Raw genomic sequence first — 16,686 nt, 5'->3', positions numbered from 1 at the left:
TTGTATCATGAGCAAAAGTTAGGATAAAGGGCCAAATGACAGGGCCAAATGAAAACTATTGAAATATTTATGAAAAAAATCTTTCTAAGAAAAAAGTCCCCATATTTCCTAAGAAGTAGTATTTTAAAAATTGGAGATACTTTACTATATAAGCTTTCTTTTCTTTTCTTTCTTTTTTCTTTTTCTTCCTTTTTTTTTTTTTTTTAAATTTGGCTGCAAGTGAGGCAGGTGGCCCCTGTCAGTCACCATAAAGAAATAAATATTAAAAAATATGAAGGATACACTTCATACTATAATCAAAGTAGTTTTTAAATCTAGACAAGAAAACAGACACAAATAAAATCTCATTTTGCTCAACAGTTGTATTTAGCAGTAAAAAAACAAAAACAAAAATTAAAAACCTATGAAGGGCAAAGGGGAAACTTAGTACACTGTCTCATTTTCATTAGAGAGCATTCTTCACCCAGGAAGCCAAACATCAGTGTTTATTCTTGCTGAAAATTGTTTACAGGCAAAATATATTCTTTTCTAAAAATGTATTTGTTGTTAAATCTGGTGGTTCACACAAGAAGGCATATGTAGTAGAGACCAAGAAATAATATTATAACCTAAAGATCAGTTGGTAAAATGCTAGCTGTGAAAGTAGGAGAATCTGAGTTCAATCCCTAGCACCCATGAGACAAAACTGGACAAGGAGGTGGCATGCTGGGACTATAGAAACTTGATCCCTGGGCTACCCTGGCCAGCCAATCTATCTGTGAGCTCTAGACCTTGTCTCAAAGGAGAATGGCTCATAAGCTTGTTTTCCATGCTTTACATGCACCTTCTCACATACCAAACACACGTCTTCCTGCACGCACATGAACATGCTTGCACACACTCATATATCACACACCTACAATAAACAATGTTTATAAAGTAATGCTAGAAGCGGTAAGATGAATGAAATAACTGTCTCCCAATCAGACTCAGGACACTAAAAGCAGAAAAGGGAAGGGTTGGGGAAAAACACTGATGAGGAGCAGACCCAACCTTGGTAAGAATGCAGAGGAATAGGCTCAAAATGTACAAAGATGTGCAATTCTATTACAGCAAAACCTAGATGTGTAAGGAAGGAATGGTGGAGAAGGTTCCTACTTGTTTCAGAGTTTTGCTTGAGTTTGTGTGTGTGTGTGTGTGTGTGTGTGTGTGTGTGTGTGTGTGTGTGTGTGTGTGTGTGTGTGTTGCATACATGGTTGTCTGTATACTACATGTGTGCCTGGTTCCTGCATACATCAGAAGTGGACATTGGATCCCCTAGGACTGGAGATGTACATGTTTGTGAGCTGCCATGTGAGTGCCAGGTCCCAGGCAAAAGGAACAAGTGCTCTCAGCCATGGAGTCAACTCTCCAGCCTCCTATATGATTTCCATTGAGGCCTTTTCCAGGTAAGGACCATGCAGCTCACTGAGTGCTAGCTAGGCTTGGGAGGTCAGCTCTGCACTCAATCTCCAGTCTTCTGTTTTGGACAAAGCAACTGGCTTATCCAAGATGAAACGCTGCCATACACAACAAAACCTTGATTCAGAAAAGTAACAATGTCACAACTGCTATTTTATGGGGTTATATGGACCACAGTGGGGGAAGGGGCTGTAAGAGTCAGGGCTCAACACTGCCCTCTGATTTGCTGAGCTCCACTGACCTTGCAGGTTACTCCAACCAATCGACTATCCTCCTGGCAAACATTTGGAGGGATTGATGCTTCATCAGCTCTGCAAACTTGTCCTTTTCCTCTCACTTCCTCTGCAAACAGCCCCTTCTCCTCCCATGACTTCTTAGAACTCAATGAACTGTGCTGCTAGCCTCTCTGGGGAGGTTTAACAAGCTACCTCCTCTGCAGTGGACTTGACACTTCGACAGACACCTATGCCACTGCTGAAATTATCTGTGTTTTCAGAGAGTTACACAAATAAAACCTTCATCTGCCAAGGCAACACAGAGAGATGCTTTGTGTGCTACATTTGAAAGAGGAACAATGTATCCTTGTTAATAAAGCCAAGCATTGCTTTATGAATGATGGCTACAAGCATTGTTTGTGGAAAAAGGAAAAAACAAGAGGAGAATAAGATCCAGGAATCGGTGCACAGGGTAAGTAACTGTTGTGAGGAATATAGAGTGGAATTCAACATGGAATAGAAAACCAATTTCTTTTTTTGTATTTTTTTAATCCTTGGTTTTACATATTTACATCTTTTTCATTTTATCTTTATGTGTGTGTGTGTGTGTGTGTGCGCTCGCGTGTGTGCGCGTGTGTGCGCGTGTGTGCGTCTGTGTCTGTGTATGTGTGTGTTTTGACACTGTGTTCCATGTGGGTGCTTTTGTCTGCAGAGGCCAGAAGAAGACCTCAGACTCACTGGAACTGAAGTCACAAAGTTTGCAAGCCACTGTGTAAGTGTTAGTAAAGGGACCTGTGGACCTGTGCAAGAGCAGCCCATGTTCCTAAGTGCTGAGCTGGTTGTCCAACCTCTTGAGAAGGGGCTCTGGCTAGCTCAACTCTGGTAAGCATGGTTCTGGCAGGCCTTGTCTTTCTCCTCCATTCCCTCTGTCTTGCTAAAAACCATTAGATCACATTCCTGAAGCTAGCCACCAACGTCTCTTCCCTTATTTGTCCACTTTCTCCTCCTGAGGCTGACTACCAAGGTCCAGTTATGAAGGTATTGAAGTCCAACAATCTAAAGCCCACATTGGTTCATATAATTAACATACCCAATTAAAATTAAATACCTCATTCTAACACAGGGTTTCCCCCTTGTACATTTATAAACTGCCATTTTCCTATGTGTCACATCTGTCTCCTCACTATCAAAGGGCATCCTTTTTCCCTCTCTGAGACAAATTCCCCTGCCTCCCTTCCATTGTCCCCTTCCCCTACGTTATGAATATAACAGGTTTGAAAGAGTTTCAAAAGGGGACAAAATCCTATTTTAAGAAGTGTTTTGTTCTTTTTTATACAGGGAAGAGAATTGCAAACACTCTTTTAGACATAGTTATGTCTTTCAGACATTTTATATGTTTGAATATTTTGTCTGCATGTGCATCTTATGTATGCCTGGTACCCAGAGGAAGTGCTGAATCCCCTGGAACTTGAGTTACAGATGGCTAGGAGCTGCCAGGTGGGTGATGGAAATCAAACCTAGGTCCTCTACATGACCAGCACCTACCCTCAACCACGGAATCATCCCTCCTAGTCTAGTTCTAAGAATTCTTAAGAAGTTTTTATTTTTTAAACAGGTACTTAAAATGTGTATTAAAAGAAAAAATAATTACTAGGATCTTTTTTGATATTTAGGAATGGCTACACTTGATTATTAGTTCAGACACAGCTATGTACAGCAGAACTCAGTAGGTTTATAGTTTGTTCTAAAAATTAAAATATGAACAAATGAATGGACACACCAGGAAGTGAATGAATCCACACTCAGCCTTACACACATATTCTTCCATACAATTTTATATGCATATTTCTTGCCACACAATTTTCATTTCTTCCCATTTACAGAGTGTGTGCTGGAACTACCAGTGGGTGACAACACAGCCTTGTGCTCTAAACATCCTGGGCTCATTTTCAGTTTTGTATAGCAATGCCTCCCTGACTAGAGATGAGAAAAGAATAATAATCTTATCCTCATGCAGAGTTTCCTTTAGTACCAACTCCATGTGATGCGTCAACACATGCAAACAGCAACCTGTGTGAATGCTACCATTTCCTGATGCTACCTCTTCATTTCACAGGGCATCCCCTGTGGAGAACAGAATGGGTAGAATGGAGACCAAACCCCGTGCCAACTGATCCTTCTCTCCCTGTTTCATCCCATTTTATCGGCTGGATGCTAGCTATTAGGGTATGCTCATAAAATATAGCCCATAGGCTTTGAAATTAAAATTAAATGTGATATATATATATCACATTTTGGATAAATTTTTATGATTTTATCTTAAGTTATTATCTGCTATTTAAATATTCATCAGTATCTGTTCAATTTGAAAGAACTGTGCTAAAATTGCTTTCAAGTGAAAACTGAATGAGCCTGGATGAAGGTTTTGAATAGAATTTTCCATGTGGATGAAAATGGCATATATGAATGGGGAAATGTTAACATGTCCATGGTGGAGTGACCTCTATTACCTAGGGTGACATAGAGGAACTGAACAAACCTAACATAGCCTAAGAGGGAGAATCAGGGAGAGACTGCAAACAGAACATGAGCAGATATCCTAGTTGCCCATCTCTAGAAAGTTAGAGACATCCCACCATTAATTGGCTTTACAGGAGGCTCAAACATGGAGACATAGCTGCTTGTAAAAACTGGATGCTTGCAGAACAGAATGAGGATGCTCCACTAACTTAAGGACTAAATGACTTTATATCAAGTATGTTCTTATGATTTAAAGGCATATTATGTTCTATATGCACACAAATATCTACCTGCTAAGCAAGAAGTTAAAGAAGAAATGCTGCACGAAGTTCTACTCAAGCAAAGTTTGTTAGACAGCTGAGAAACATAATCAAAGGCACAGCCTGGAATCTGGTAGTAATGCAGTTACAGGTGCTGTGTCCATTTTTTACTGTGCAAAATAAACACTTCTACTTCAAATGTATGCTGTGCTCTGATCTTGATAAATTCACTCGTCTACAAACCTGAAACACAGCCAAGAACTGGAGTGGACATACAAATAAATTCTAGAGCTTTCTAGCCATTTGAATTGATAGACAATGTCTAGTATGGAGGGCACAAGCTGCTAACCCGTAATCATGGGTCCACAGAGGGATAACTTCTGCTGATACCTTAATGGTTCTTAAGTTCTAACTTCTGGTGCTGTTAAACCCTTATGTGAAAATTACAAACGATACCTTATTCACTTGACACATCATCCTTGGGTTCAATTCTTTTCAGCACTTCTCTGTCTACTGATGTGGTATAAGCATGAAGACAGCTATGTTCAAAGAGCCAGGACAAGGATAACGTTGTCACTTGCCAGTATGTAACTTTCTTTCCATTTTATTTTACCATCCACATTTATAGGTCCTCAAAGAGCAGAAGAGTTCTTATGTTTGGTGATGGGACATTCTCCAGCATCCTAGCTGTCTAGGAGCCAGTGGTGATTCAGAATATGGTCCTTGCTTCTTTTAGGATGCTGTATTTCTGAACTACTATGCTGACTTCTGTCTGTCACTGCTGTCTTCAGGCATGGAGATAGATGGATTTTCTTCAGATGTCTCTACTTATATGTCTGGAACCACTGAGACTGCTGATGAGCCTGCTGTTAGGTTGGGTGGAAGAAAGAGAGAGCAATTTCTACCCTGTAGTGGCCTGGTGTGTCTGGGCAAGACAGTATCTGGAGCTGAGGCTTCAATAAGGGATGGAGGACACCACAGCATCTGGTATGGCTTTAATGGATTGTTCAACTGCTTGCATTGTAGAATCCAAATATTCCCTATGTGAACAATGAAATGTTTGTGTATTTTGCCACCAACAGCCCATAGTGGAGAAGAGATGAAGATGGGGGATTGGGCTTCTTGATGCTGCAGCATGAACCTGAATGTTTCTAAACACATATTCATGAGGTCAACCACAAGAGAGTTAGGTAGCTCATGCACGGCTCAGGAGTTCATGGGACTTTTTGAATGCACAAAAGTAGAAAGGTGGCACTGTCTAAGGTTACATCTGAGACTTACTACCCATACAAAAGTAACAGATATGTGTGGTTTATAGCTAGAAGCCGAGAAGGAAGGAGAGAGAGAAAGAAGGTTGGAAAGAATCAGGAAAGTGATAGTGATGAGTGCATACAAGAAGGAAATCCTGGGGCATCCCACAAGGGATGCCATCACAAGATGGAGAAGTCTGTAGTCTCAACATGCTCTGCAGGCATTATTTGGGTTTTCTTTGTATTTTTGCTTTTTGGGTTGTTTTGTTTTGTTTTTTGGTCCAGTCATCTCCCTACAAAATCTCTCTGCCCATGAGTGGCTTATTATTCAGGTTAGCTGTAGTCAAGCACCAAGGAGGCCCACGGATGAGGTTAGCATGTAAGAGGGAAGGACAGGGAAACAGTTGCCATCGAGTTCCTAAGATGCTTTGGAGAACAAGCTAGTTGAAAACAGACCCATGACACTGACCTTTCAGGCATTCCTACCCTTTGTTAATCAAATTTCTCTGTGGTCAGGAAACTACATGAGATGGAATGTGCTCAAAGACAAGCAGTAGCCTCTAAGCCACTCTGATCAGCCAGTGTATCCAGTAAACAGCAGATCTCAGTAGATACCTTTTTAAAATAACACAATGTCCAAAGCCATGAATCGCCATGGGTAATAAATGACTCTGTTTTGCTTTCAAATGGTATTTACAAACATGGGTTCAAGCAAGAGCAGGATCTAGGAGAAGACATCCTAGAAGTGACACTTCAAAGACTGGCTCCAAATAACCTATGTGACTTTGGATGCAACATCTCTGTGTCTGCTTTATGATATACAAAATGAACATCAAACTGTACTCCAGCCACAGGATTAGTAAATGCATGAAATGCACTAAAGATTGTCCCTGAACCTGTCTGTGTGCTACCTGCCTTGTCTGTTAAGACCTCACCCTTGGTTCTCAGCACCAACTGCTCATTTCCCCACTCACTGGTGCACCTCTCCTTCATCTTCATTTCCACAGTGGATGCAGTGAGCAAGAGTGATCAGCTTCCTGTTTTTGCTACAGTATTGTTTGGGTGGATAGAAATGAATGAGCTACAGTTGGTTCCCTGTCACTGAAAGGGAGGAAGGTAAGGATGCTTGCTCATGTCACATCACCCGTCAATCTGAGCTAAGAATAGTTAACAGTGTACTTCAAACCTAAGGGCCTCATTAGAATAAGGCCCCTTCTCCTAGTAGGTAAGGATATTTACTTTTGCCCTGGAAGTGTCTTAGCTCAGTTTCAGTGGTCTCTGGACATAGGGTATGTACAACACAAGGGATATGAATAAAATGAACATAGATACAAAAAAGCAATCTTAGAATATTTCCTTATAGCTCTTTTGTAATTATTTTTAACTTCTACTTCTTAGTAATTTCCATTTCAGGGTATATGTTATACTAGATAAAACTTAATATTATTTTACATGCCTCTGCCTCTTATATAGGAGTAATATACTTGTGTGTGTGTGTGTGTGTGTGTGTGTGCGTGTGTGTGTGTGCGTGTGTGTGTTTGTGATGGGGGATATCCTTCTGTATATATGTTTCTCTTACTGGTTGATGACTAAAACACTGTTTGGCCAAGATTCAGGAAGATAAGCAGGGCTAGGAAACAAGAGAGTTCTGGGAAAGGTGGGCAGAGAGGTGTCATGAGGAGACATGATGTAGCTACCATAGGAAAAACAGGTCCCAACATTCTCTGGTAAGCTAAGACTACATAGAAATGTATTAATAATTAATACAGAGCTAGCCAATAAGAAGCCCTAGCCATTGAACAACAGTTTTACAGGGGTGCTTACTTGGAGCTGTAGGGCAGAGGGACCTGGTGAGACAAGAAACTCCAGCAACATGAGGTGTGTGTGTGTGTGTGTGTGTGTGTGTGTGTGCGCGCGCGCGCCTATGTGTGTGTATGTGTATGTATGTCTGTGTGTCTGTGTGTCTTTGTGTTGTGTGTGTCTGTGTGTGTGTCTCTGCGTGTAAATGTTTGTGTGTATGTATAGTGTGTGTGCACGTGTGTGTGTGTGTGCACGTGTGTGTGTGTGTGCGTGCGTGCATGCATGCGTGTATACTAAAGGTGTTATCTTCACATGCAGTCTCTAAAAGAGTGGGTCCTGCATTAGGGTGTGAGGGCATGAATCAGGCACAAGGCCTCCTGGGCAGAGGTGGGCTGGGGGCTTGTGGCTTTACTTCCTCCATCTTCTTTCTATGGGCTTTAGAAATGCTCACAGCACTATGAATCATCACACTTGCTCAAAACTGGGTGGAGCCCCCTGTGCCAGCTGGCATGTGGTGTCAAACTTCCGACTTCCACATCTTGCCAGGTCTCTGCCGGGGTTGTTACTGCAATAGACTCTTTGAAGCCTTCTGAGGGGACTGCTGGTTGCCCTCAAAGGAAGAGGAATAGCATAGCAGTCTTTCCTCAAGATGTCTCTCCATTGGTGCAGGGGAATAGGCTTGTAAATGTTCTGCACAAGGCCAGGGTCTAGAGCTGTATGATGTCTGTCACAGCTTCATATGTTGCCTCTGCACCTCTTCACTCCCAGAGCAGCTGTAGGGGCACTTGAGGGTAAGGGTGAGGGCATGATCCAAAGTTTTACTCATGGACACTAAAATTTAAATTTCATGTCACTACATATCAGAAAACATTATTCATCTCTTCATTTTTTTTCTCCAGTCATTGAAACATCTAATATTTAGTCTCTGCTCTTGTTCATCACTGAAACAGTTGCAAGCTGGATTTGACATGCCGGCCCAATGGGAGTGGTCAGTGCAACAGGTGTGGGTAGGGTAGATATCTTACTACAGGCCACTCTCTGCCTATCACAGGCTTAGAGTTTCTAAGCCTTAGGGAATAAAACTGTGTGTGATCTGAATGAGAAATACTATTGTTAGTCTCATGGGTTTGAACACTTGGTTTCCAGCTGGTGGTATCTGGGAGGTTTGGGGACCTTGAAGATGTGTAACCTTGCTGGAGACAGTGTGTCACTGTGGGTGGGCTTTGAGGATTTATAGCCTCACCCTACTTCCTGTTCTGGCTCTTGTTCTCTACTCCCTGTGTGTGGAAATGCTATCAGCCAGCTTCCTGCCACCATGCCTGCCTCCTCAGTCATGATAGGCTATGTCCCTTCTGCAAATATAAGCAGAGATGAACCCTTTTCTCTTCTAAGGTTTTTTTTTTTTTGGGGCGGGGGGTATATCATCACAGTAGTAAAACTAAAGTAACTGACAAAAATAGCTTCCTTTTATTTAAACTGAACATTTTTTTTATTTTTTATGGCTTGGAATGCAAGATAAGTGCATGGAGGTTTTTTGTTTCATTTTGTTTTGTATTGTAGCTAATTTTTTGACTACTCCTTCAGACATTTACTAGCAAAACAGAATCCTAAAGACATGTATAGAACAGGGACTCAATGAACTTCTTTTGCTGTCTAATCAAAATAGGTGTTCAACACCACTGAGGTTGCCACCTCTTTCTTCGCAAGGTGTATGTATGACAATAAAATTATCTTAATTGATAATTTGCACAGAAAGAAATATTCAAGTGGCCCAACTCCAGACAGTACCAGACAGAGCAGGCTGAGAGCGAAAGGTCTGACAAGGATGAACCAGTGTTCTTTTTATCTAAGGCTAAATGTATATTATTAACACTGAATGGCATTCACAGTGTCACAAGGAGTGTATTGAGCCTTTCCTCTTTCAGTGCTGTGGACCGCTGAAATGTAAATGTCCATAATCAACCACAACAGTGGCGTCCCTTGACTCCAAAACATGTAATTCAGCATCACACGCTGTTTAACAAAGTCACCAGAGGCTACAATGCTCAGAGGTTACAGAGGCCCCAGCTAAGCTTTTGACTAACTCATCAGCTGTCCCACACCTTGACCATGGCTCTCAGCATGTACAGCATGGGTAAGCTTCACCGGCAGCCAACCCACAAGGCAACTCTGCTACCTTCCTGGGAGCCTGAGGTGTTACAATGAATGCACCGCTAAACAACTGTTAGGAAGACAAGCATAATCTTAAACTATTTTATAGATGACTACAGGTCATAGGAAACACTTTGTCATTCTCCATGTGTCCTGTGGTTATGTACAACTAAAAATATATATTTAACCCTAGAGAGCTACACAGTTTATTGAGTTATCAGCAATCACTCAGTTCCAGCATGTAAATAACAATTCGGAATGGTTTAGTCTATTGGTGTGTAGGAAAAACATTCTAAGTCTACCTTCAAAATATGTCACATTTCTAACAAATATTTTGATCTCTAAGCTTGCTAAAGGTAGACAACATCATTAAAACTGACTTACGAAAATAATGCATCTATACTTTATGACAGGGGTACTGATTGCTTTTGTGGAACACTTATTCATTAAACTACCTAAGGCACACAAAACATCAATCATGTTTAGTTTGTTTGTTTGTTTTTAGTTTCTCAACTTGATAAAGTAACTTTACAATTCCCTTTGTACTTCCATCATTCATGGCATAATTAGGTAGTTAAACTGGAGGTATATTCTCAATCATCATCAAAAATACTGATCATAGAAACAGGTTATAAGGCTTGACTGGGAGTACACACACACACACACACACACACACACACACACACACAAACACACACACACCCCTACCTTTCATTTGGGAACAATTATTTAGCTTCTAAACAGGTTCATAACCCCCATATCCAGTGAGCAGACACAATGTATTCCCAGTACACACCTGTGCTCGTGCGGAAGGTGCCAGTATGTGCTGGCGGCAGAGGGTCCCCCTGGCTCTGGCTGAGACTCCTCATAGGGGGCTTCTGATAGACACGGTCTTCATAGATGGGGTCTATGTGGTGCTCTGGGGACTGCAGGGCCCGTAGCTCAGGGCCCAGGTGCCCATGCTGGCTGCTGTATGAGGCTCGGGACCCAGCTGAAATAAATGAACATGGGTACATTAAGACTCAGCCAACATCCAAACGGTATTTTATCTAAGAATATTTTAATGGAAGGGCATAATGATTGAAATCTAAAAGACTGAACAAAACAAAACAAAAAACCCCAAAAGCAAATGAATAACCAAATGGCAGCAATGTGCCAGGCTAATCAGCTTATCACTCTATGCAGCTGCCTTGCTCTGCTCCCAAAGCTGATGTCACTGGATGGATGTTGGGTTTTTCTCAAATAAATCCACACCAAACAGGACCCCTGAAACATTTCTGTTCTCATAGCCTGATGAATGTAGCCTGCCTCCTCAACCAAGGAATCAGATGGACAATCTTAAAAATCCTTGCATCATTTTGACTTAGTATGACAGAAATTTTCTAAATGGTGAGGAAGTGAATAGGCTCCAGTAGCAATGTCATCTGGATGTGTTACTGAAGACCTTCACTCCGGAAAAGGAAACTAGAAATTGTTGCCAGAGGGTGGCCCCTATGCCTGAGACACGCAGGTGTTTAGGGACAAGGTTTCTGTATCCCTCTTCCTTTCCCTCTGGCTAACCAAAGGGAAGCATTGGCATTTAGTCCTCCTCCCTCTGGACAATGTCCAAATGCTCACACTAACTGGCTTATTTACACTTGATGGTCATGAGTAAAAGTTTTAGCTTTCTAGAATTTGTGAAGCCTTATTCACAGCACTCCCTATAACTTGGGGAAAGTGCTACTTTAAAGCAAGGCTCAAAAGCAGGGAGCCATGAGGAAGTGTTAAGGAAGGGGGCCTTCCATACCAGGGAATACTATGGCATTGGTTGCACTGAATGATAGGAAATGAGAAACTGATTTAGAGCTAATGTCAAGAGGATGAACATCGGGGCAATGGCATCATGGCATGGACTTGGAGCAACAAGGAGAAGTGCTATGTATCTATAGTGGGCTGAGAGCGAACATGAGAACCAAAGGGGACTGCAGTCCGTTATAGCAATGACTTTCGCTCCCAGCTCAAACTGACACCCACCAGCCACCTTGGGAATTAACTGCAAATTACCTTCAATAGCCTGGGTTTAGAGCTCTTTAAGAGGGGGTTAGGGAGCTGCATTGGAAGGATTGGAGGGAAGAAGGGAAAGGCGGTTATGATGTCATATTTTTATTTCATAAAAATAAAAGCAATAGGTGTGCACAGGAAGGGAAAGATCAGGGTAGGTGAGCTATTTCTCTTTGTTGATAATTAAATAATCTCAGATCTGGCCAGAGTTGTGATGAATGATAGACTGCAAATAAGTGTTTTGCATAATTAGGCGCATCACATCTGCTTTTCCAAATGCCAGCACCCCACTAAATCTCAAGCTTAGATTTGCCAGGATATATTTAAGTGCAGTGTACTTTAGTTCCTGCTATCAACTCTTCCTCCCGGGGCTCAGATTATGTTGGTAAGATCTCCAAAGTCTAAAAAACATGGAAACATTATTCCCATTCTGACATTACATGGTTGACTAAAAATTAAGCAGGACTCTAGGACTCTAGAGTGGTGACTTAATCATCATTTCTTTGCTCTAAGTCTGAAAGAAATCCCACCCAGTGGTGGACAAATAGGATTGCTACTGAACTTTGGTGGTGACTTTGGGACATGTTCGCAAATATTTCTTAAAATGCATTAGTTACATTCACAAATTAATAATCCAATGCCAGGCTAGGAGTCAGCATGTTAACACGAAGCCTAATCTTTGTGAAAATAATCCTCTCAGCACGATGGCATTGTTACAAATATTGTCATTAATTAACACATAGACCCACAGATGGTCAATGTGAAGACAGTGAGAAACTACAGTGTGCTCAGCTCTAAGTGAGCTGTCTCTACCATACCCTCTCCTCCTAAGTCTCAGGGATTGTTACTGAAGAGGGGGCAAAAAGACTATAGGTGCCAGAAGTAGTAGATGACTATAGTGACTCCACTGGTCAGCTGCACATATGAACATACAATAGCCCTGACAGCATGTGCAGTGCCTAAACAAGACCAAGCCAGGCAAAATCCAAGCATGGAGTAGAGAGGTGTTCCAAAAGTCTTGTCTCTAACTGAGGGGGCATTGGCAACTGATGGTTTCTGGGAGAGGGAGATTCTGTTTTCTTCAAGGCTGTGGTCCCCAAGAGGCTACCTGTGCTTCAGTAGATGGCCCTAAACCACTGCACATACTAAAAGCATTACTTGAACCCAGGGGGCTTTAAAGAAAAAGAAAGTGCATATATGAAACTCGAAGAGAGAGAGAGAGGAGAAATTGGAGGGGATAAATGGGTCAAACACATCATAAACACATGTGAAATTCTCAAACTATAAAAAAATCCAAAGTCAGCAAAAACATAATGATGACATTATCAAATATTAGAATTTTGCTAGTAATATTAACAACTCATAGTGTTTTCCCATGAGAACAGTTGCATAAGATAAATTCCCTATTTGAATTGTATATAGAATATGGAGAAAAGTCTTTCTCAAAAGACAACTATTTATTCTCTTTTTTTTTTAATCCATTGTGGTCAGCTTTAAAGACCTTGTGGGTGGACACAGTTATTATCTAGACAAACAAAAAGGAATGCGGACCAGAAGAGAGGCCAAGGAACCAAAAATTAAAAAAAAAATACTGGCCTTGTTCAGGGGAAAAATAATATGTATATATGGTCATGGCCAATATGAAGGAAAAGATTTACATGAAAACCAATTCTGGGAATATGCGCCCAAATCTCCCTAGATGCTTTATATATCTTCTGACACAAACAAAATGTACTATTCCTTGTTAAAAATTTCCTTTTGTCATCATGGTCTACTTGACAGTTAAGTTCTAAGCACCATAAAAGATGCTAAACACCACTCATGGACTCTTATATCTTTCCCAGGAACTGGAATCATGCTATTATAAGAAGAAACATGCTGGGAAAATTTTTGACTTGGTCTAAAATGTCACCAATGCCAAGGTCAAGTGCCCTTACCAATTATGTTGGTAGCAAACAATTCTGGGAACTTGACCTTAACCACACTTGGGAGCTCGGAGCTGAAAAGTAGCAAAATGCAGTGAAAACATGATGCACCAAAGAAAATATCAGACTAATTGCCTGGACAGTTTTCCCTGCCATTGTAGAAGCGTGTTTTTGCAAGGACGATGCCAATATACTGCAGTTTATAACTTATAGCAACCACTCTAATATTCAGATTACAATTCTATCACATTTCTCCACTCTTTCAATTACTCAAACTCAGAGGCCACAGAATACAGTCACTGGCAATTTTGATGTACAACGTATCTGAAAGTATGTTTAAAGATTCACATCTGGAATGTGAGCATGACATATAGGATCACTAGTGATACAGAATAGTGACAGTATGCCTTGCATGTGTGCTCTGTGCAGGCCATGGCTCCCAGAGGTCTAGGAAGCTCCATGAGAGATCCTTCAGGCTGATACCCTACTGGAGCATGGCAGCTGCTACCAGAACTACCCCTGAACCTCAGGTTGTCTTTTCATGGCTCAGATCACTTGACTGTGGTGTTGGAGGTAGGTAGGACAAAGTCCATCCCTTGTCGAGGAATGCAAGGGGTCGTGAAAACTGCATAAGTTGGAGAACCAACCAGAAGGCCCAAGATTTCATTCATCCCATACTGTGTGTTGTCTCCATCTCACACATACAATCATTCTAGGGAAGTCTGACACTGTGGCTCATGATGCACAGGAAAGGTGGCTTTGGGTTGTTGGCCACAATGTTTAAAACTTTCATGTAAACAGAAACAGTACTTTGAAAAACACTTTACTTTTCTACTGTGTCAGTTTTGGAGAGCAGAGCTGAAATCAGAGAGGAACTCTACCCCAGATCTGTCTCTAACAACTCTAGGGAAATGGGACAAGTCACCAAAGCAACCTCCTCCCCAATTTCCTCCCCTGTCTGCCTGGGATGTTAGAGGATTGAAACAAAAGACCATGAGCAAAAGTACTTTGTACTTGATAGACATGGTGGGAGATATTCTTTGTCCCCTGGACATTAGACTCTAGAAATGAGTCCATACTGTGCATAAGTATAGGTTAGTTTAAAAACAAAACAACTCGATACCTTTACTAGCATGCACTATCCAAATTTTAAAAACCTGGAGATTTAATTTTGCAACATTCTAAGTGATGCAAATTTGTCTGAAACTTATATGAAATGTAAATTATGGTGCTTTCCTTTTCTTGAGAAAAAGAAATCATGCTGCTTGATTAAACTCAGAGGAAAACGTGATATATGGATGGGATGTAAAAGATGTAAAATCTAATAGTTTTGGTTACTCTCATAATATTCTAAGTGTACACCAGGTAAGTGGATAGAGATGCAAAAATTATTGTGGAACTGAGAAACAAATCATTAGAATGAAACTGATCTCAAAAGAAAATGTAAGGATGGGTATTCGCTGGTGCTCTGAGGATACCCTGTGTAGGGGCTCACACCAGAAATCACACCACTAAAGAGGTTGAGACAGGAGGACTGTTGTGAGTTTCTGATCAGTCTTGGCTCCTCAATAAGTCATCACAGCAAGAAAGACAATGAGAAAGATAACTAAAAAGTGAGCCCATCAACGCTCCTCCTTCTCAGCACAGTGAGCCCATCAATGCTTCCCCTCAGTACAGTTCTGTTCTTGGGTTTGGCTTTTGACTCAAATTGAAATTCCCAAATTTACTTCCTACTCCTATGCTAATTCAAAAGTTAATCTTAGTATTTAAAAAAAATCCAGAATAATCTTCTTGTCTCCTAAGTTAGATTCATGAACCAAATTTTATTTGCAAATGAACACCAATTCATTGAACTCACTTGATAATGTATCTCCTGTGCTATAAATGCAAAACTATATGGATACATTTTGTATGTGGACTAAGAGACATATTTCAGATCAATGTTTGAGGGAAATTATTAATTCATAGGTAGTCAATGATAAAATTACATTGTAACTTAATAATTTCAAACTAATAATATAAAACTGTGTCATGATGATGCTTTTTGGAAAGAAAAAGTATCTTTCCTATTTCCTCTATCACATAAATAATAGATTTTCATATTCTACACATCACACAGCTTTGCTGCTATCATGGATACCTTGGCTACACAGGGAGATTGCGACAGTGAACAAAGTGGCAGTATACAAAACCCAGGGTTTTTTTCCCATCACTTTCTTGATGTGATATCCAAAACAATGCTCTATAATTACTACACACTATCTCTCCCTTTACCAAATGAATATTGTCACCAATTGTTAGTCAAGTACTTTCCAGTAAAACTAAAAATCCAGTGACCATAATCACTGATCCTAACACTACAATGATGGTGTCTGTGTGAGGTAGTCTCCTGTAAAACAAAGGTTTCTTCATCTTGTACTTTCTGTGTAAGCCCAAGCATTCCTTCCTTAACTTTCAAGAAAACAGACTTCTTTTGTTCTATTCCTTCAGAGGCAGGCAGGCTTTTGCAAAGCAGGAGTGATGGGGAACACCAGGAATGTGACCTCTGGTAGCCCTGTGTTCTTAAGATGGGCTATTTGATTATCACATGTTTTACTTCCTACTCTGAAATGTGTGACTGTCTAAGATGCCACTGATGAGGGTGACACACCAGGTACACTCGGTGCTGGGGCACCTGTCCCTGAAGCAAGCTTTCTCCTCACCTGGTATTTGTCTCTCAAAATACCATGGGTAAGAATGTCCTGATTGAAATTCAGCTTCTTCCTCAGCACTTCTGAGGGCCTGAGGTTGCACAACTTAACAGATGCACAGAGGAGGCTCCTGCTTGTTTGAGAAGACCAAGTCTATTGGTCTAGCTGTGATGGCCCATCTGATCACTAGAGGATTTCCATTTGGGTACCTGCCTTGAATGCTGGAGGCAGACATATCAATGCCATGATCTCCCCTTCTTTTTCTTGAGCAAACACAAGTGGCCTCAACAAAAATCCAGGGCAGCATGCAGTGTGCAGTTGGATGTGGGCCAAGCAGGTGGACTTTGGCAGGTGCCCAGCAGCCTGGCTTAGCATGCTGTTCACTGTGGTGACTC

At 41.1% G+C, this 16,686-nt stretch overlaps 1 protein-coding gene across 1 annotated transcript in view; it reads right to left on the bottom strand.

The window, feature by feature from the left end:
* The window catches only part of Ctnnd2 (catenin delta 2), a 791,514-nt gene that overhangs the window by 328,153 nt on the left and 446,675 nt on the right, over nt 1-16,686 (bottom strand). The window contains exon 8 of the mRNA XM_051182606.1: nt 10,433-10,627. Within this exon, the coding sequence (XP_051038563.1) occupies nt 10,433-10,627 (195 nt within the window). The remainder of the gene's footprint in view (nt 1-10,432; nt 10,628-16,686) is intronic.

Source organism: Phodopus roborovskii, unplaced genomic scaffold (assembly GCF_943737965.1).
Source record: "Phodopus roborovskii unplaced genomic scaffold, PHOROB, whole genome shotgun sequence".
NCBI classification, from domain to species: Eukaryota; Metazoa; Chordata; class Mammalia; order Rodentia; family Cricetidae; genus Phodopus; species Phodopus roborovskii.
The sequence above is the reverse complement of the archived record's forward strand: the minus strand, read 5'-3'. Positions and strand labels throughout refer to the sequence as shown.